General features: G+C 35.2%; 1 protein-coding gene and 1 long non-coding RNA gene across 7 annotated transcripts in view; one reads left to right on the top strand and one right to left on the bottom strand.

The window, feature by feature from the left end:
- LOC310650755 overlaps positions 1-22,886 on the top strand; it is an 852,012-nt gene that overhangs the window by 758,244 nt on the left and 70,882 nt on the right. The window lies entirely within an intron of this gene.
- The window catches only part of DICER1 (dicer 1, ribonuclease III), a 62,979-nt gene that overhangs the window by 30,663 nt on the left and 9,430 nt on the right, over positions 1-22,886 (bottom strand). For 2 of the 6 annotated variants that reach the window (XM_083352127.1, XM_083352126.1), the window contains exons 3-13: positions 19,012-19,059; positions 16,371-16,559; positions 13,094-13,256; positions 12,410-12,540; positions 11,115-11,249; positions 8,897-9,057; positions 8,457-8,625; positions 6,913-7,385; positions 4,993-5,125; positions 2,337-2,579; positions 1,040-1,194 (exon numbers count right to left, since the gene is read on the bottom strand). In XM_083352127.1, the coding sequence (XP_083208253.1) occupies positions 1,040-1,194; positions 2,337-2,579; positions 4,993-5,125; positions 6,913-7,385; positions 8,457-8,625; positions 8,897-9,057; positions 11,115-11,249; positions 12,410-12,540; positions 13,094-13,256; positions 16,371-16,514 (1,907 nt within the window). In that variant the 5' untranslated portion in view covers positions 16,515-16,559; positions 19,012-19,059. Of the gene's footprint in view, positions 1-1,039; positions 1,195-2,336; positions 2,580-4,992; positions 5,126-6,136; positions 7,386-8,456; positions 8,626-8,896; positions 9,058-11,114; positions 11,250-12,409; positions 12,541-13,093; positions 13,257-16,370; positions 16,560-19,011; positions 19,780-22,886 lie in introns of those variants that run through there. The other 4 variants (XM_083352124.1, XM_083352125.1, XM_083352128.1 and 1 more) reach the window with 3 other exon arrangements.

Genomic DNA, 22,886 nt, shown 5'->3' with positions numbered 1-22,886 from the left:
CTTTGTTGCCTTGGCCATGTGTTTTGCGTCACTGCCATGCTGGAATACCCATCCAAGACCCATTTTCAATGTCCTTGCTGAGGGAAGGAGATTCTAACCCAAGATATGATGGTATGTGGCCTTGTCCATTGTTCCTTTGATGTGGTGAAGTTGTCCTGTCCCCTTAGCAGAAAAACACTCCCAAAACATGTTTACACCTCCATGTTTGACGGTGGGGGTGGTGTTCTTCGGGTCATAGGCAGCATTCCTCCTCCTCCTCCAAACACGGTGAGTTGACTTGGTGCCAAAGAGCTCGATTCTGGTCTTATCTGACCACAACACTTTAACCCAGTTCTCACAACACTTTAACCCAATCATTCAGATGTTCATTGGCAAACTTCAGATAGGCCTGTACATGTGCTTTCTTGAGCAGGGGGACCTTGTGGGCGCTGCAGGATTTTAGTCCTTCACGGCATACTGTGTTATCAATTGTTTTCTTGGTGACTATTGTTCCAGCTGCCTTGAGATCATTGACAAGTTCCTCCCTTGTAGTTCTCATGATTGTAGGTCTACAATCTCTGACATCCTTGGACAGCTCCTTGGCCATGGTAGAGAGTTGGAATCTGACTGATTTGCTTCTGTGGACAAGTGTCTTTTATACAGGTAACAGGCTAAGATTAGGAACACTCCCTTTAAGCTCGTTACCTGTATATAAGACAACTGGGAGCCAGAAATCTTGCTGATTGATAGGGGATCAAATACTTATTTCACTCATTAAAATGCAAATCAATGTATAACTTTTTTGAAATGTGTTTTCTGGGTATTTTTGTTGTTATTCTGTTTCTCACTGTTAAAATAAACCTACCATTAAAATTATAGACTGATCATTTCTTTATCAGTGGGCAAACGTACAAAATCAGCAAGGGATCAAATAATTTTTCCCTCACGGTAACCTTAATAGACAAATGCTTAAAACAATACAGTTGCCAGCATTTAATTAAAATACTGCTTTATATCATGTAAAATATACAGCTAAATAGGGGAACAATAGTCATCATACCGATTAATGTGCCCAATAGCAGTATTTATTGTGACTCTTGGACCACCATCTTCTGGCCTCAAGACATATGGTGGGAAGATGTCATCATCATCTATAATAGGCTCATTTTCTGTTTCACTAATATCAACAGACTTTGAGCATTTGTTCCTCAGAATCTTGAAAAAAATAAATTAATAGAGAATGGTAAGAACATTATATGCATTCAGCCCTGAGATTACATTAACAGCAAGAGTGAAAAATATCTATTACAGAATATTTAAGAATAATTAAGATACAATGCGTTTATTTATGGGCTATATTTTTACTAACTTTATATTAGGTCCCAGCCCTTTTAAGGGAAGAATTATCAGTCTACTATCATGAAAGAGGTCACACCAACGTTAACAATACATTCCAGCTAAGAAAAAGAAACTAACAACATTGACTCAGAGATAATTAATGTTAAGATTCCTTGGCTTCTGTCAGAAAAAAGATACATCAGAGTCTCTCTGTATACTATTTTATGAGTATTAGCACATAAATTAATTTCTGTACTTTTTATAAATATCTGGGTTCTCCAAATGGTTCAAAAAAACTGCTTTGGAACATGCAAGAACATATATGAAGTACTATTTTTCAATAGTTAAACCATTTGTGTCTTTAAAACGGCTGGCATAACTGCTTCAGAAATTACTCCCAGCTATCTTTGCAACTGGGTGCATGCAGAAATTGCCGATTTCAAAACCTCTTTTAAAGCATGTGCATGTGAATAAATTTTTAATGTTTTTAACTTTATCAAAATACAAATATATAAATAGTAGACGAGTCTACTGAGATGACTATTAGTTATTAATTCATCTGAAAATCCTAGGTCTCTTTCTTACTGTATTTAGTCATCTTTCTGTGGATCTTCCAGTATGGATAACAGATTTGTTCAGCCATCTTTGGGCAATATAATCTTCTAAGCATATTCTTTTTTCTCCTTTAGTTATCAAGACATCTTTCTCAATTAATTATTTTTTGCATTTCTTCCACTTTTAAGAAAAATTGTCTAACTAAATCACTGTTTTATAGTTTTAGAACCATAAAAACTTTTTTTTAAACATTTGGGGATGAGTAAGATTATGTTACCTTGCATCAGGTTGATTATGCTAATTGTATCAGTTGATTTCTGTTTCTAATTTTCCAATATTAATCCTGTAAGCCACTCTGTTATTTGGAAGTGGAATAGGCTAAAGCTTTTGTATAAATAAATAAATAACCCCCCCACCCCAAATTCCTTTATGATTCAGTAACATGGACTTCTTTTGTCACATACCTTCTCAATCGCTTTGTAGGTTTTAAGATCTTCTTCAAAACATTTAATTTTGTCTGAATCAGCTAACATGATATAGTTTGAGATTGGTGCCCTGGCTCTTCCTTTGGATTGCACATAGGAACGATATTCTGTGGGCAAATCAAAACGAACCACCAAATTGCATTTTGGTATGTCAACACCCTCTTCTACAATACTAGTTGCAATTAGCAAGTTGGTTTCATGTGCTCGAAATTTTCTAAGTACCTATAAAGTAACCAAGAAGACATATTTCTAAGACCATCTGTTGTAAAGTCATTATCTTTACAAAAGTTTAATATTCCAATACTTGCAGAACTCTACTTATAATCCAATGGTTTGGAATAAAAGTTATAGTTTTTAAAACTTATTTTAATTTTCTTCCTCAACAAAATTAAAAATTCCAATACAATTATTTTAAGAAGAATAAAACATTACAGAAATACAAACATAACAGGTTACAATTTTAGGGAATACTTAATTTTAGGAAAAATAATTTCTACACGTCTTTATATCAGTTTTGTTCCCCAAATTATGCTGCATTATCTTTAAAACACTTGTGTAGAATCCACTTATTTGTCACTTCTCTAAAATTCAATATTCTAAAATGTAAGCCCAGGACTCTCCAGATTTTCTTGTCACTGAAGACAGAGAAAACATTCCCACAATTTGATCGAAGTGCAGATTTAATTCCAAAAAGGTGTTTCAAACACAAGCTGTCTCTTTTCCTGAGATTTCCTGGCAGTGTTAACAAGTAGCAGAATAGTACTACATTCTCATCTATGAGCTAAGAATTACTCATTGGTACTTTTACTTACTGTCATTTGCTTCATTTGAAAAATAAAATATACCAAACACTAAAATACATTTCTAGTTTATTGAAACAAGCTCATTTAAAGAACTGTACTGGAAGTTTTTGCCATTAATGATAACATTTTAATAATGGCAATCCTGAATTGTATTTAATTATATATGAATGAAGTTTGGTTACAGAAATATTTCAAATGATTCACATTAGTATTAATTAGTAATTAGTATTAATACTAAAGTATTAATCATTTCCATTTTCCACTGAGCAAAAATAATTTCCCCAAAAGCAGTAAAATAATAAAAAAGTATTCCAGCCAATATAGTTCTGAGATCCTTAAATTTCAGTTCAGTGAACTAGTAACTAAGAGTATCTAAAGTAATGAAAAAGCAAACCAGCTTAGTTTTCTAAATATCTAGTCATATTTTATAACATAGCATGTCTCATTGAAACTTAACACTCAAGTTTGATGATATAAAAATTCTTAAAGCTGATGCTTACAAGTAAAAAAAAAATCAAAGAACATATAGTTACATGACAAAGCATAACAACCAAGTTTCACTAATACTGTCCGGCACAATCCAGGTACATTTGCCTAACTTGTAACATTAAAGCTAACTACATTTCCCGGACTAAAAATGTCAGTTTGGTAGCTACATTTTATTATATGTGACATGAAAAAATGGGAGTTAAATGAATCAGTTACTTATTTGGATAAATGGAAAATATATGAACTGAAACAGAACTCCTCTAAAATGAATTGAATCTGAACATTTCTGGTACTTTGTTTAGCACTGGAGGACTAAAGACCTAGGATAACTGTTCAAAAAGGGATAGATTTCAGCCTAACCTCTCTAATAATGAAAACACTGGAGATGAAGTGTAGCTCCTATTGCTAATCAGTTTTATTGATGTTGTGTTCTATCACCAGACCATTTCAGCACTTAGTCCTTCCCAGTTCAACTCTGGTACCATGACTAATACACCACATACTGGTATTCATTCTGATTCTTCTCCTTCCCAGCAGCACAATCATTAGAAAAAGTTTGGGGAAGGGGGAATTAATAAGATCTTGAAATGTAGATGTTTGTTAGAAAAAAGTTGGATTGTCAAATCCCTCTGTAAGAGCTCCACAGCCATAATCCATTCAAATCCTAAGACTTTGGTGCAATTGGAAAAATTAAGATTTTATAGGGATACTAAGACAGAATATTTTAAATGTATATTAAACCCCCCTCAAAAGAGTCTACGATGTGAAGGAAGGAAGGAAAAAGGAAACAAATTAATCGCACATGTCAAAACTCCTGGATTTTTTTACACTTTTTATTCCATATTTTATCTTGACTATTAAAAACGTAAGAGTATAAAATATTTTTAAAAAATCTCATCTCAGTAAGTGAAATTGCCAGGTTTGAACTTAGCAAGGGTAAATTTTGTCTGCAAATTTCATCTGGTTCTGTCAAGAATTAGAAGAAAATTGAGATAAAAGAGCCACATGTACTACAAGCACAGGTGTGTGTGCATGGAGGGAGGAGTGGGGAGAAGAAACAGCAGCTACTGATGCTAAAATACTTGTTTTTACACGACGATATTTCCAACAACAATCTTAATTCTTAATATTAAGTCAAATGCTATCATTAAAGAAGGTATGAATGCTTGGTCTTACATTTTGATTTTTTTTAAATGCACACATCCAATTTATTTCAGAAGCTTTAAATACATTCCTTTTATATACTGATATTCACAACATTCAAGATGGGGAATTTCTTAATGAAGGGTTCTGATACAAGAAAATACACCACATTTATCTACAATTATTTTCATTAAAGTTACCTCTTCCTGCTTTCGGAATTCTATTTCCATCTGTTTGCTACGGGGCTGATTCTTTCCAATGCCATGTCCAGTTATAAAATTGCTGCTGATGTAAGCCAGCTCTGGGTCTTGTTTGCCAGCTTCTTTTATCAACCTAAATATATTACACATATTTTGGAAGATGTATAAAGTTGAAAAAATATAAGAATTTTGGGGATAAGCAATACTGAAAATAGAGGTACAGTAATTGATTTTCTTATGATATGCACACAGGTTGCATTCATTCTTTTAAAATTATTTAAACTCAAGTCCACTGACAAAGAATGTCTTACATGTCTTTCATATCTTATATGTGGAACATGTTTTTCATATAAATTACATGTGGAACAAAAAGTTAATATGAAAAAATATGGTTCATGGAAGTTTAAATCTTCCTAAAAATCTAGTGGTTTTAATTTTTTAGATTAAAACTTATGGGAAAATGACAGAAATATGAACCTGACATCTAATTTGTGGCATGCAGCATACAATAAAAATACACATACACATTCCTACAGATGCTCATAGGTGTGTGCACAGAAACAAAAGGACTTTCCACAAATTAGGTGATTTTTAACTAAAACGAATCTTTAAAATATTATTTTTTATATTTTTGCTGAAATACAGATATTAATAACAGTTTCATATAATTCATAATAACTGGGTTTAAATTTGTTGGAATGAGGAAAAACAAATCGGTTTTGGCAAGATAAACTTCAGAAAAATAAATATAAAATGAAGTGAAAATTTAAACAAAAAAATAAATTAGGCATTTGTTAAAGCCTTTTGGTTGTAAAATTATTCTCAAGATGATGAGGGTTCTGCATCAACTATGCAACCCTGCTACAGATATTCAGTTCATTTTGCTTCCTTGTCTACTATTAGCATTCTTAAATAGTCTTAATTGGTTCTCTTTGAAGTTCCCTTTAGGATTTTTTTAAAATTACAAAACAGGCTTGTACTCCTTAGTTTCTCAGGTTTTGCCAAACCGTCTGGTTGTTTCTTTTATGTGAAACAAACATACAACTATCTGATTAATTCTTTGGGTTTTGAGAAAATGCATATTGGCTGAGCCATAAGGCTGACTACATAAGGGGAATTTGTAACTACCAGAAGAGAGCAGAAAAAAAGAAATATTCATTATAGCAATTTATTTGATGTGTCAGCCAAAGAAATAACACAATGAACTTGAATATGAAACAGAATAATTCTTTGTAGGAATGTAGTACATAGCAGAGATTCATCGCAACCATTTTTTGATTTTTTTATCCTGCCTTTATTATTTAATATTAAATTTATTAATTTTTTAATTATATATTTATTCTATATTATATTATTATTATTAAATAATTAGACAGCAAACGTACCTAATGCCCCTTTCTCCTCCTATTTTCCCTACAACAACCCTGTGAGGTGAGTTGGGCTGATAGAGTAACTGGCTTTAAGTCACCCAGTCAGCTTTCATGTCTAAGGTGGGACTAGACCTCTTGGTGTCTTAGCCTGGTGGCTTAACCACTTGAAGCTGTTGACCATTTCAAATGTAAGAACATACTGCTTTTTGTTAGTAATGGACAAAATGAGCCATTGAAAGCTGGATACTAGAACTGCTATGCTGACAAGAAATTATTAAGGAAGAAAGGTGGTTCCCTGCCCTAGGGGGAAAAAATTTAAAGGAAAATTTAAAATTTAAATTTTTAGTTTCTTCATTATAGGAATATATCAAAATAGGAATACATACCACTAAATGACATTTTAAAATTTTAAAAGAGCATTTCTGTGGATCTATGTGTCCTTTTCTAAAGGGTTAGTATGTATATCACTGAATGGCTGAACAGTTATTCCAAATTAACATTGTGCCCTTTTGTTACATACAATACTTTTCATTTTACTGAAGAGATATACCTGTTTAATACAACTGCAGTGTATCTTCGTTCCACAAAAATAATTCCACATAAAATATTGGTAAAGGGAGAAGGAAAGTTAGTCTCTGTCTTCTCTTTCTCTTCTATTTCTTCATCCTCATCATCATCTTCAGAATCACTCCAAGATACATAATTATCTTGATTCCTATTATTATACCATTCAACGCTTTCAAATTGTTGCCGTTCATAGGGTTTATATTTGCGCAAAATTTCAAGCAGTTTTATTACTTTTGGGGTTACAAATTTCAGGTCAAGTGAGGCAGGTGAGAAGTGTTCTTCACAGAGTGCATGAATTTTCCTTAGGAAAGTATCTGTAAACAATAAAAATTTCCTGTGCAGCTCCTCTTGCTCATGCTTAATGTACTTCTGTAGCTCTCTCACCATCATCCCAGCTACTTTATCTGCACACCACGGCCCTAGAACAAGCAACACTGCCTGACAGTCTGACAGTATCTGCAACCAAAGAAAAATTTATCAATGCACTTGTGTATATTCTATTATTAGGTTTAGTCAGTAATTAATTTCATAAGAATTCAAAAGGATATCAGTAATGAATATATCTTCATATTCATTTCTCATGAGGTTGAAACTGAGCAAATTATTATTAATATAAATCAAACATGACTCGCATCAGAGTTATAACGTATTTTTCAACTAGCATAGATACCGAAATAAACAATGAATATGTAAGAAAAAATGAGGGAAAATAAATCACAATACTAGGGTAATGATTGATTTGGAATGTAGGAATACACATCTGATTCACAGGTAACCAGATAATTTCTTTTGTCCTCCTAGTTTGGATTCCTGCAGATTTAAGGGAACTCAATTGCCATAATTCACTTATATAATTTTTCCTACCTAGTGCTTTCTCAAAGTGCAGGGGCTGCTTCTTCTTGTCTTTTTTCTTTTTGATAAACTGAGTGTTGATCCATTGGTTCTGACAGGAATTGACTGAGTGGCTTTTCACCTGAGCCTGATGTTTTGAGCTAGATTCGCCCAGCTGGCTTTCATGCCTAAGGCGAGACTAGAACTCAAGTCTTCTAGTTCCTAATCTGCTACCTTAACCACCAGATAAATACACAAATAACTATACAATATATGCATGTCCTAAAATTAATCTTTAAAAAAACAAAGATAGCCCAACAAGGGCTTTACACCACCTATTTAAAAACGAACAAGAAAATACAAAGGTGTTTTTTTATTTATTACCAAAATTGTACACTTCATATTGCTGTTTCTTGGCCATTCCTAGTAAAATATTAGGAGAGAATTCTGCAACTTGCCTCTAACTTAATCTTGACTAAAATTCTTACGTATTTTTTTAAAAATTCTCAGGTTTGACGTTTAGAACTTACAGCATTTATCTTAACTTCCTAATTAGCTATTAATAGAAAACTCATGGTGAATAAATGAAGAAACGGAACATTTGTGAAGGTTAAAATTTATGTGAAACTACATGATTTAAAATATAGTAAAGCAATTTTAATAAGATAACAATGATGCATAAATTGTTGTCTATACCTGCTTAGAAATTAAGATAGAATCTCTCTCTCTACAATGTACAGATATGTTGCAATCATTCAGAAAGCTAAGCGCATCATCCAGCTCTGTTAACAGTCTTTCATAGAGCCCGCTTTTGTCAGAATATGGTCCGCAATCCACCACAATTTCACATGGCTGAGAAGTATATCTTTCCCACGAAAAAACAAAAAAAATTGTTTATAATTGTTGAGTTAATAAATGCAAGATGCTAATAATTTAAGAGATTACATGGTATTTAAAAACTATATGAGACTATGAAAATACAACATGCAAGCTGACATTATCAAAACAGATTTAAAATTCCATTAAAAATAAACAAAATCAAAATGCTGATATTCTAGATAAGCACAATCGTATCACTTTTTCCATATAAATGTTCATGAATGACATTCAACATTCAGAAACATGTGGTAAGATACCTGTCCAGAACTACTAAATCAGTTGCCGTTTCAGCACTGCTCTTTAAGATTTTCTCCAATTTTTGAATCTTCTCCTCTAACTCTGCCGGATCACATTTTCCATTTAAAATGGAAGCAGTTAATCCCAAGATTCGAGGACAGGATGGACAACTCTCACAAAGCTGAAAAGAAATTGAAAAGAAATCCAAGGGTTCATTCAAATACAAGGATGGGATAAGAAAGAATTCAATAATAAAATGTGAAATTCTATAGCTATTTTTCAGTATGGAAAAGAATGCCAGAACAATGTGAGAAAAACAAAAAATGTTTTACTGTTTACACATAGATCTAGGTTTTATTTTTAATACTGTGCTGATATTAAAACATAGTAACTCTGACCATACACAATAAATCTGAAGTTAGAATTTTGCAATGGTTTTCAATCCATTCCACAGGGGAACTTACCCCAGCCTTTGTTATGAGACTGCATTTATTCTGCTATACAGTCCCAAAGGAGGAAGTCCAATTCTTATGGTGCTGGAATTTTAAAGTTCCACACATTGACTTTATAGATTCTGCAGTAACTTGGCTATTTAAGTAAATTCCCTACATCCTTTTATTTAACATTTGGCAACGAGATCATATTCTCCAAATAGATCATTTTAATACAAATTGCAAACATCAGTTACTAAGTATAATCAATAAAATAAATCTCGACAAAAAAATATGTTTATGCCATGCTCCTTTCCATCTTATACTACCCCAAAAACCAAGAGCAAAGAATACTCCCGAGCATTTTTTTTACTCTGAATTAATACAAAAATAACTTTGCACACTTGTAAAAAAAAGCTTGCCACTGGCCATTCAGCTCAGATAGACCCAATTCTTCTTTCATTCACTTTAGCAGAATTTGCTGAGTAAATGCATATGCTCTATTCACTTGTGAATCTTAACAGGACACAGACTGTTAAACTTTTCAATGGAAAAGCTGCTATCAGAATGAACAACATATTTTTACTATATCAGTATCTAATTATATAAAGGTAAATCGAGAATGATTTATAACTGGTTGTCAACAACCATTCAAAGTTAAAATCACCCTCACCAAAGGTACTTACGACCCAGTTCTGAAGGCATGCTCCCCTATGGTCATGTGACCACATTTTGGGCTCTTGACAATTGGCCTACATTTATGGCCATTTGTAGCATCCTATGTCATGCAACTGTAATTTATTATGCTTTTTGACTAAAATTGGTGTTTACTTCCAGTTTTCTGCAAAGATGTCCCATAATGAACAATGGTTTCCTTAACAAACACAGCATTCACTTAATTACCAGATTCACCTAATGACCATAATTGCTTAATGACCACTGTAAAAACAATCATAAAATCAGATCGGTCATGTGATGACCTGGTTCACAACTTTTGCAACTTGCAACCATAATAGGCAGTCTCCATTAAAGTTGTAAGTCAAGGACTACCTGTAATATGATAGTAAACCATATTTGCTAGCCCCTGCAATTTTTGCACTGGAAGAGTACTTCTTCCAAAATTTATATCCCACCATGAGTGAAACATAAACACTGGAAGGGAAGGATATGAACGTTTATATATAACTAAATTAGGAATGTACAATCCTTCAGATCTGAAGTCAAAAAGGTCCTTCAGCATAGACAAAGAGCAAGCAACACATTTCACTACCTCTATAAAGAAATTGGAACTTTCTCAAAGCTCACGCAATAGCTGAAAGATTCCAGGAAAGAACGTACTTGAGGTAACCAGTCACAAAGCAACTATTTAAAGTTAAAATGGGCCAATAAAATACTTCTGGCTATTGTAAAATGCCCCCCCCACACACACCTTACAGTCAGACTGCATTTTAGGCACTTGGTGCGGTTTCTGGCAAAAAAAATTACACCTTTCAGAAGAATAGGCTTGCTCTTATGTTCACTTAACAACTGTGGATTGACTTAACAACTACAGTAATTTTCTTAATAACCACTGCAAAAAAATCAGGCAGAAAATCTGGTTTGCTTATGTGGGTGCTTGGACTTACGACCATAACGACTTATGACTAGAAATCTGGTCCCATCAGCGACTGAGTCAAGGATACCTGTATTCGCTACCTGCTTCAAAGGAGCTTTTCAGCTTCTTTGTAGTGCTGGACATCTTATAAATACTTTTCCTAACTGATGTGCACTGAAAATTGAAGAGTAAGTCCCTAGCTGAGTAATATACCTTCATAATTTCTCTATAAGGATGATCCTGGATTGCAAGATGGCACTCATCGAAAATAAGGAGATTAATGTTTGAGAGGGCTAAATGTTCATTTTTTAAAACATTCAAAGCAATCTGACAGGTCATAACCAGAACCTGGAAAAACATAAAGAGAAAAATAGCATTATTCCTATGGAAAGAGCTAAAGGTTACTTAATTTAGTCAACATTAAAAATGGAACACTTGTTTATTTTTACATAAAAACAGTCTGTAACCCAGAAGTTGGCCTTTTATTTAAACTTCAGGCCACATGAGGCAAAGCACATTTGAATCCTATTCAAAGGCTGCTCAAATTGAACAATAACATCCTACTTTGTCAAATTAGACAATATTTGTAGTGCCGTTCTATAATATTCCTATTAAACAAAACCAAGGAAACAAAGAGATTGCCATTCTACCATTTTAAAAATCTGTTATGAAGAAAATTAGGTCTTAGATTAAAAAACCTCTAAAGACATTTTTACTGTAATATCTAATTGACAGAAATTCAAAGGAATGCCAATTAAGGGTAAAAATCCCTTAAAGTTGTGCCTGCGAGCCAACTTTCCTCTTCTTTAAAAAGGAACACAGCATTTTGCATCCCTGTATCCACATGAAGCAAAGTAGCTCAGAACATCATTAGTATACCAAGCTCTGGTTTGAGATAAGGAAAGATTAATGATAAATAGTTGGGGGATGGGGGTGGTAGGTGGTGTATCGACTCCTGACAACTGCCTAGATTTGTCGCTATAGCTTTCTTGACAACACTTTTGGAAGTGGTTTGTCATGCTTCTGCCTAAGCTGAGAGAGAATGACCAGCCAAGATTACCCAGCTGACTTTGAGCCTAAGGTGGGACTAGAACTACAGTCTCCTGATTTCTAGCCTGGTGCCTTAAGGACTTCATTACGCTGGCTTTCTAACAGACTTCAGGGCTTCTTATCATCATCCTTCATATCTAGACCCTTGCTTCTGTTTGTGCAGTAAGAGCAATCTAGAGAACCACTAGGAAGTTTATAAAAGTAATTTTTATTTAGATAATTAATATTTTTCATATAACATTACACAAATAATAGAGTAAGCTACACACTTTGACTGTATATCCCACATAAATGGGTACGACTATATTTAATATTCCAGTTCTCACACCTTTCCTAATTCTACTCTGCCTATATTCAAAGAACATTTATGTTATGTTTATTGAAATAACACACAATTCTTTACCAGAGAAAATTAATCATGTCAAATTTATAGTTTAAAAAATATAAAGATACCTTACCTGATACTTAGCAAATTCCTGGTTCCATCTTTCTTTTGTCCATGCTTCTGTTATTTCCAAACTTGAATACTCTCCTACTTTGAGATCAGAATGTGTTTTAACAGTTGATACTTGCTGAGCAACTTGGTTTGCTTTATAGGAAAGAAAAGAGAGTTAGGGATAGTAAAACAAACACTTTGACATGTATTCTCAAGTACACATACAACCATTTTTTCTCTTCTGTTCAATCGCCTGATTCTTGGAGACTAACTGGACAAGTCCCTGCTGTTTTCTTGCCAAGGTTTCTTTCTTTTTCCCATTACCTCCTTCTTTCTTTCTTTTTCCCATTACGCTGAAAGAAAATGATTGGCCCAAAATCACCCAGCTGGCTTTGTGCCTAACGTGGGACTAGAATTCCCAGTCTCCTGGTTTCTAGCCTGACAGTGTAACCACTACATCAAACTGGCTCTCTTACACACATTAGAATCATGCATATTAGGTCTACGAAAAGTGGACACTTCTCAGTTAAGTTTATTTGTCACAGAATGATTATATTCAATCTTTAACACATACAGCCATACAATTTCAATTTCATCTTGCCTGTTAACAAAACATTTCATTTTCTTATTTTAAAACCCCAGTCTAATTTTATTGTAAAATTAAAAATGATCTCCTCCTTTTGATTAAATTACATTAAATCCATACCGGAATTAACCAAAAATACTGTTCTTTTTCCTTTTTTTTTGAAGTCTTCCCGGATCTGATAAGAGAGTTCTTTAATGAGTAGTACTGCAATAAAAGTCTTCCCTGAGCCAGTGTTCAAACAGACAATAGTATTGTGATCCAGAGCTGCTTCCAGGAGTTCCACCTAAAACAAACACACTTTTATTTTTTTAAAACTACTTGAATAAGTAAGATGTCAGACTAATCAATCAAGTATCTTTAAAAAAAATACTTAATAGGCCAGAGAGAGCCAAATCAAATATTGTCTCTTGCTTCTAAAGAACATTTTGAAGTCATTGAAATACAATGGCTCAGCATTATTGGGATTTTTCTGGATTCAAAGTACTGCTTGAAAAGCGATTGCAGGCTGTGACTGAGAAGGCTTTAAAACAATTACACCTTGTGCTGTATAATAAATAAATAAGTAATAAATTCCCAGCCATTTCTGGGACAGGAAGTTTTGCTCTTGACTGTATGGGCTTCTGTCACCTCATAAAGGGACTAATGCAATTTGTTCCACATAGAGCTGCCCTTGAAAACCACTGGGGAATTTAAACTGGTTAAAGTAGATATGGGAATATTTTGGTTTATTAATGCAGTACCAGTCCTGTGGGATTTACGCTGGCTGTCAGTTAACTTTTGCCAATGATAGATCTCGCAGTCAGATTAGACTACAACAGGATGCCTATTTCAGGGCTCAATATCTGGCCACCAGGGATCCACAAGACTTTCTCTATGAATGAACACTTGTTTCACAAAAATTACTGGTTCAGGATGAGAGTAGATGTCATGTTTGTTACCACACCATGTGTAGGAGATGACCAGGAACAGCCTGAGGGAAGAGGTCAAACGCATTATCAGTGTCGAGTCCCTTCACGCCCACGAGTGATCTAAATCCAGTTCACTTTGAATTTCATTTAATCTGATCTATCACCAACTTGCTTTGACCATTAGCAGTTCAGATTCTTGTAGAGAGCTTAAGCTTGCAATAAACCTTTATATTCATTTGACCTGACTGGATTTCCTTATTTCCCTGGTACTTGACATTAATCTTAACTACTCCTCTTCACCAAGATTTTCACAGACTCTGGAATATCCAGGCTATAGCTTCAGACCCCAAAAATGCCACAACAGTGGACGAACTAGACATATGTTCTATCTGCAAGATGCTAAGATGGTATAGAACAGGGGTCCCCAACCCCCGGTCCGTGGACCAGTACCGGGCTGCGGCATGCCAGCAACCAGTCCACACAAACAAGCAAAGCCCCATCTGCGGGATACAGGCATGGAACCGGTCCCTGATGCCTATAATTTTGGGGACCTCTGGCATAGAAGATAAAATGAGGTATTTTGCAGCAAATCTTCAACAACTGATATAGCAAGTACAGATTCTGACTCAACAAGGGATTCTCCAATGAGCCTGTTCTGGATAATTCCCAAACTTCCTCACCAGATTCAGAGACCGTTTTGGAAACCCTATTCAGATGGAAACTACCAAACAACACATCTACCAGCTCTGCCAGAGCAACAACAGCATGAGAACATAGGTTGAAATCTTCAAGCTCCTTACAGATCTCGATTGGAACAAGCCAGCCTTAAGAGCACCATTCAAGAGCAGGCTCAACAAGGCCATAATCACACAACTGATACAACAAGGTATTCTCCACAGTCTTCAAGATCTCTACCTATTTGCTATAACAACTACTGAGTCTTGCACAGCACTTTTCAGCACTCCCTGCCAGCCACTTCCAAAGATTTTTTAAAACATTTTTCTCACAGACTTTTTCTCAGATTTAAAAATTATTGATAATCCAAAATAACTTTTTGTTTATATGATTTATATTTGTTGTTGTTAGTTGCAAAGTCGTGTCCGACCCGTCGCAACCCCATGGACAATGTTCCTCCAGGCCTTCCTGTCCTCTACCATCTTCTGGAATCCATTTAAGCTCACAGCTACTGCTTCAATGACTCCATCCAGCCACCTCATACTCTGTCATCCCTTTCTTCTATTGCCCTCAATCTTTCCCAGCATTAGGCTCTTCTCCAGTGAGTTCTTCCTTCTCATTAGGTGGCCAGAGTATTTGAGTTTCAACTTCAGATGGTTTATATTAATCAATATTTATTGTATTGAAAATTACTGTTGACACATTTGCTGCCACTACCACTTGTCACAATTGTTTGATAGGATTTTAACACTGTATTATTTTTCAACATAGGCTGGAAAATAATTTTGATTTTGCAGATCTCTGAGAGGGTCTGGGGATAGATCATGGTTTTAGATATCAGAGTATTTGTGTGTTAGTTGAATCACATAATCTCAGTTCTCAGTTTACATCAAAGTTTTGGAAGGCTTCTTTCAGTTATTAAACATTCTGATTAATTTGCCATCCTTGAATTATCTGGCCCCTAATGATTAATCAGAGAGAATGAACCAATATCAGAACAGTACTTGAGGTGTCGTCTCTTACAACTGGACTGAAGTGCTGTCTCTCACAGAATTTGCCTGAGCAACTCCATACAGTTTTCATAGGTATGCCTCCCTGTCAAGCAATCTATAGTTTACATATCCACTTCTTGCCCTCTAGAATTCCAGCATCCATTGGAATTTCCCATACTTTGTTCTTCTCAGCCATGGCAACTTTAAGATGTGTGGACTGAATTCCTTAGCCAGCAAATTGCCAAGGTTGAGCAATGCCTTGGATTTTCTCTAAAACAGGTTAATCATCTCTTCTTAAAGGAGCACATAGATTTGACGAACACTGCAAACAAGCAAGCTACCAATACTGACAATTAGAATGGAGCAGCATTTATGATAAAAGTAAAATAGACAATGTATCCTAAATTATGCAAATCAAACAAAAGGCAAAGAATCATTTTTACACTTGGATAAGAAAACTGTTGATTTTGTTTTATTTTCTCTCCACCATTCTCATTACAATAATAATCTATTAGGAATGGACTCTGGCTCTCTGGTGCATCAAGAGGGAAATGGGAAAGCCCACTAGAAATATTATATTTTATGTATTGTTCTTTCGATTAAGGTAAAATAGGTTAGTATTGCTTTCTAGATACTATAGTACAGTACTTCAATTTTGAAATTCCTGGACACAAAATGATAACACAGAGATGACTGTATCTTTTCTACTTCTAGTGTTAGCAAGTAGAGACAAAAATATCTGTAATGAACGCATAACCTAACAGAAATATACTCTTAAGATACAAACATTTTCATTGTAAATATCAGCATTACAATTAGTACCTGGTATTTTCTTGGTGTGTAAATGTTATCATGAATTGCTTCTTGTTGCCATGGTAGTCCAAAAAAAGGACCCATTGGAGAGGAAGCTGGGGTCATGAGTTGTAGTCCTGCCATGTTGAGAGGTTGAAAAGCAGGGCTTTTCATTCATTCATCCAGTGTTTCATTCATAGCATTTTTCTGCACAGCTTACTATTGTGGAAGAGAGTACAACAACATTACAACTATTTACTAATCATTTATGCACATATACAGAAAAATATTTAAAAGTTTAAAAACATTTTAAAATAAAAACTGACACAAGCATACAATCCCAAGAAAGAATCCAAATAGTGAAAATATTATATTACCACCCTAACTGGATAGTATTCTTCCAATAAGTAAAAAAGAAGTGTACCACCTTTATTTAGGTCAAAAACAGAAAAGAAAAGAAAAGCAAAAACACTTTTAGTAGCATACTAAATCTATACTTCAAAAAGCATGTCGGAGCAGGATAAAGAAACAGGCACTCCCCAGACAAAAAATAAACCTGAATTGATTTAAACTAAATTACAGTATATTACAATAATTATAACTATACTGGAATTAGTCAAATTCCCATCTGTCAGATTAAAATTAACAATTTAGGACTTCAGGGGAAACAATTGTGAACTAGCACATCTCTGAATGAGTTGATGACCATGGCAAAAACAGAAGAACCAGTATAGACTGGTTCTAAAAACGTCTTTTGTCTATCCTAAGCAATAACAGAAATTCAAAACTTTTATGTTTCAGAAACTGGACATTATAGGGGATTAAAGATTCCAGGTAGAAAAGAAAAAGAAAGCTTGCCCTTTGAATTTGGTTAGTGTTTTAATTTACAGAATGACACAAAATATTATGACATATACTCCAGATTGCTGAGGAACAGTGTCAGAAATTATCAGCCACAATATCAGCGATGTCTGCTGCTACGGTTAGATTATTTCTAAAAGTTGTTATGAAATGTAAAAGGGACTATTTTGAGTTTTACAGGATAAAGAGGTGAAACAATTTTTGACTGATGTAGAAATATTAAAACTACTGAAAAATAAATAGCGTAGATTGTAAAACAGAAAACAATTAAAGTGAAGGTACCAATGGTAAGTCAAGAGAAAGGCCTAAATAAGGGCTTTCTATTGGATATACAAGAGTGGCTAAAGACTTGAATAAATATTTTTCCCTTTTACTTTTTCTTTTCTTACGGCTTTTACAGGTAGTCCTCAACTTATAACCATTTAGTGACTCTTTGAAGTTATGATGACACTGATATCTCACTCTTACAACTGTCACATCATCCCTGTGGGTCACCTGATCACAAATCAGACGCTTGGCAATCTGCAAGTTTTTACAAGAGTTGGAGTCTCACATGGTCACTTGATTGCCACCTGTGACTCCCCAGCTAGTTTCTGACAAGAAGTCAATGGGGAAAGCTAGATTTGTCTAACAACTATGGCAAAAATGGTCATTCAATCTGGTGCAACTCAGTGACAGAAGTTCCAGTCTCAATTGTGATCTTTAAGCCAAGGACAACCTGTATTATTTCTTTATCTCTCTTTTCTAAGTTTAGCTTAAATTTGCTTTTACTACCATAAACAAAATTTTCAGTATAAATTATTTTTTAAAAACTGACAATTCAGCAGCAACTTTCAGGCTCAATTGGATGTTGGTTGTTCACTCATACCATTCTAAGAGTCTCATAACACATGGATAGATGTTAACTTACAACTTCTCTTTTTTTCCTTTTTTAATTTAATCATTTTATTCAAAAAAATTAAAATGCAAAACTCCAAAAGATTAGAAAACAAACAACCAAACTAAAAGAAAACACATAGCAAAAAAGACATTAAAAAGTGCATTGGAAAAAATACTAATACCTATACACATATCCCTACTAGTTGAATACTGATGGATAAATTACTACAATATTAATATCCCACCCCTTATGAAACACCCCCCCAAATTTTAAATTATTAAATCTATTTGCAAATTACTAAACTGTCATCTATATACTATATTAATGACAAAATAGTTAACAGGAAGAACAATAATAATAAAAAAAAGTCAAGTTCTAAGTTTTCAAACTCTCTGTTAACAAAATGTTAATCAGCTCATAGAAAATTTTTCATGGTATCTTATAATTACAAATCATCCCAAAAGTTAACATTAATTCATCCTGGATCAAATATCCAGTTGTTTTTTTTTAATTCAATCTCTTATCAATTGTTGCCTGGTTAAATAACTTCAATCTCCAAAATCACCCTATTTTTCCAACCAAGTCCAGATGAAATTGGTTCCCAATTAAGTGTGATAAATCCATCACCCCTTATCTCCTTCGATCCTCCCGGGGAAGGCCAATTTGTCACTTCTCCATGCAGTATAATTCCTGCTATTGTAAAAGACTTGGAGGCTTGAACTTCAAAATGGTATATGCAATCTACTGAATTAACTTTAAGTCTATACAGTCTCACTTTTTTGCGACAGATTGACTGCTTCCAAATCACATTCCTTTTGTGAATCTGAATTATCCAGAAGCTAGATGCATCTGAATATTTTCCACCGACATTATCATTTCATTAAACTTTTTTTTAAAAAAAAAAACTTTCAAACATAGATTGAAGGTTACCAAATGGTCTTTTCAGCCAATCCTGCTCGTCTGTAATCCGTTATTGCTCTGTGTGAGTTAGACAGGGGACCAAAAACAGTGAGCAGAGTGAAGACAATACTGTCTGAATATTTCTATCCAAAATTAAAATAAAAATAAAAAAATAAACTTCAAATATTTGACAAATTAATAAAATGCAGAAATCCTATGGTGAAAATATAATATAGATATACATCAAAGCACTTTATCATCCAAAAGCATGCCGTGTTTCCATATGGAAAAGGTTATGTTATTCAAGATAACAAAAATCAGAAGAAAAAAAAACAGATAAAGTCCAGCAGGAGATTAGAGTAAATCAGCATTCAGCCAGCTGGTCAACTTTAAGACAAAAAGCAAAATGAAGCAATAAATTCAAACAGCGAAAGTTAAAACCCAGGCATACTTAGAAAACGAATTGCTGAAAGGAAGATGGATTTGCCCTATGACTTTCCGATTGCTTGCACAATCTTCACAACTCCCCTTCCCAAGTGGGGCCTCGCCTTTCAAAAGCTGTTTTGGGTCATTCCTAAGTGCTTCCATTCAAATTCAGAAAGCAGCACTACCCGAGAACCAGTTTTGGCAGCAAAATGAGCAGATCATCAGCAGGAAAAGGAAAAATTCTTACCATTCAGCAGGCATCTTTGGGAGAACGGCAAATTATAACTTTTCTTATATTAGCATTGTAAACATTTCTGAACATTTCACATGACAAGAAAAATATGAACCACCTTCACATTGAATTTGAAATTAAACAAGAGAATTCTTTTTTATTTCATATTTCAAAAAATATTCTTTTTTATTTCAGTGAAGAGCATGTGATAAAATCTCTAAAAACATTTACAAAATAGGACTGATTTGCATTATATACAAACTTAAAAGTACATCAAAGCAAATTCAATGGATTTACATCTATAATTTTTTTCTAACTTACTATCTGTAATCTTATATTTTGGCATTCATGGTTGTCTCTTAGGAAACTAAATTCTGCTGAGTAGAAATAGAAGAGAAATATCACTGAACGCCTTTTTATTCTTACTGTGCACTGAACTCTTTCTTTTTGATTAGTAATAATAGGAAAAGAAGAAGTACATTATTAGGTCTCAATGTCCAGAAGCATTCAAGATATACGAAGTATATTATGTGGCACGTCTAGGAAATACCACTAACTTTAATCTTGAGACAAATATTTCCAGGCTGTCAAAAGTCTATTCTTCCCCACATTGACTTATCTGCCTTTCAAGAAAAAGATTCAAAAAGTATTATGCATAGGATACTCTCCAATGAATAACAGAATTGCAGCCTTAGTAAGCTAAGTGACTAGGATGAGGTTTAAAGCAACGACTACGGTACTGCTCATTCACCTATGCTACATTGACTTTCCAGCCTTAATAGATTTTGTTCTAAATATTCCTTGAAAAGAGAGAATCTTTCATTTTCTGCTATTTAAAAGATTCTAATAATTCTGTAAAGAATGAATATTTAAATACTAAGTGACAATATTCAGAATATTCTTCTAATAATGAGAATTTAATTTGAATGGAAAAAGGAGAATGTAAATGAATACGTATCACCAGTAAGATTCTTCATGAAATTGGGAGATAATAAGAACTTGTGATATACTGCATTACTTTTCATTTTCCAGGCAATCTCTTCAGAATGCAAATTTCATTTAACCTTTCAATACTAATTTAATTCAGGGCAAAACAACAACAAAATAGTGTGCAGCACTAATAATATGCAAATGGCAAAAAAGCCTAAGTCAAGGTCTGGCATGGGAACTGTATAAGGGATTCATGCATAAGAGAATATAAATACTGTGAAAACATGCAATTACAGAGCTCAATCTGATCTCCTATCCATGATCAATACATAAGTGATACAAACGTTTTCCAATAGGCATATTAATTGCTATCAAAAGCAGCATTCATGTTATACAAACAGCTACAAACTTTCTATTCTTTGGCTCAATTCAATGTTTATGAAATACCCATATAGAAATGTTACATTTTCATTTTTACCAATCAGGATAAAGTCCAAAGCAAACATGCTGTAAATTCTTTATCATATTGTTCCTATTTTTAGAAATAGGAATATTCTTTATTGGCATGTGATTGGACACACAAGGAATTTGCCTATTTTGTACAAAGATGATCCTCATTAATTTATTAAACAAAATACATGGCCATCCAACTCATACACGGTTACTGGGCAGTGTATGTGCTAGAAAACTATAAATGAATAAAAATATTTCAAAATTCTGTATATTTATGTGCATGCTGAAAATCAAAAGCTATTTCTACTATCTAATAAAGCCTCATGAAAATATTTTCACTTTGCAATCTTATACATAACTGAGACCCCACTGAACTAAATGGAATTTACTTCTAAATAGACATATATGGGACTGCACTATTACTAACATATTATAATTGATACTTCAGTAAATAGTTGTAGAAAAAATAGTATGATTCAGTTGCTAACAGCTGGAATTAGACACTTTACTTTTCTTACACTACTTTCATGCTCCAAGCACACAAGGTTTTATCAAAGGTAAAAAGAGGAGAGGGGACTAAGTGTGAAGGTCTAGGCAGAATCATGCCCTATTATGTTTTGTGACTTGGAACTGACTGCTCAACCCATAGAAATGTAGTTGACACCATGTCACAAGTAGAGAGAGGAAAGTTTACAATTACCGTATATACTTGAGTATAAGCCGAATTTTTCAGCCCACTTTTTGGGCTGAAAAATCCACTTCGGCTTATACTCCAGTGAACAAAAAAAAAAAAAAAAAAAAAGAACTTCCACCCCCCAGTTTGGAGAGCTGCTGCTTTCGTCAAACATGGACGAAGGCAGCAGCTCTCCAAACGGGCGGCGGCGGTTTGGAGAGCTGCGCGCGTAGCTCTGCCGCCACCTCTGCAAGCCTCCGCTGAGAGAATGGGGCGGTGGAAGCTTGCCACCCATTTTCTCGGCGAAGACTTCTTTCGGGGGATCCAGCCTGCCGCCCCTTTCTCTCAGCTGCCCAGCTGAGAGAAGGGGGTGACAGAGGCTGCATCCCCCGAAAGAAGTCTCCGCTGAAACGAGAGAATGGGGCGGTGGAGCGCTCCGCAAAGTATGGGGTGGTGGAAGCTTGCCGCCCATTTTCTCGGCAAAGACTTCTTTCGGGGGATCCAGCCTCTGCCACCCCTTTCTCTCAGCTGCCCAGCTGAGAGAAGGGGGTGACAGAGGCTGGATCCCCCGAAAGAAGTCTCCGCTGAGACGAGAGAATGAGGCGGTGGAGCGCTCTGCCAAGTATGGGGCAGTGGAGGCTTGCTGCCCATTCTTTTGGCGGAAACTTCTTTCGGGGGATCCAGCCTCTGCCGCCCCCTTCTCTCAGCTGGGCTCTGCCGAGACGAGAATGGGGCGGCAAGCCGCCGAGAGAATGCGGCGGTGGAGCGCTCCACCGGGAGAATGGGCCGGTGGAGGCTTGCCGCCCATTTTATCGGCGGAGACTGCTTTCGGGGGATGCAGCCTCTGCCACGCTGCACCGCGCCAACAGCAAGCCACCCCATTCTCTCGGTGGAGCGCTCCACTGCCCCATTCTCTCAGCGGCTTGCTGCCCCATTCTCTCGTCTCGGCAGAGCCCAGCTGAGAAAAGGGGGCGACAGAGGCTGGATCCCCCGAAAGAAGTTTCCACCGAGATGAGAGAATGGGGTGGCAAGCCGCCGAGAGAATGGGGCGGTGGAGTGCTCTGCCGAGAGAATGGGGCGGCTTGCTGTTTTCTCGGTGCAGCACGGCAGAGGCTGGATCTCCCGAAAGACGTCTCTGCTGAGATGAGAGAACGGGGTGGCAAGCTGCCGAGAGAATGGGGCGGTGGAGCG

Source organism: Vipera ursinii (genome assembly GCF_947247035.1).
Source record: "Vipera ursinii genome assembly, chromosome: 1".
Taxonomy (NCBI): Eukaryota; Metazoa; Chordata; class Lepidosauria; order Squamata; family Viperidae; genus Vipera; species Vipera ursinii.
The sequence above is the reverse complement of the archived record's forward strand: the minus strand, read 5'-3'. Positions and strand labels throughout refer to the sequence as shown.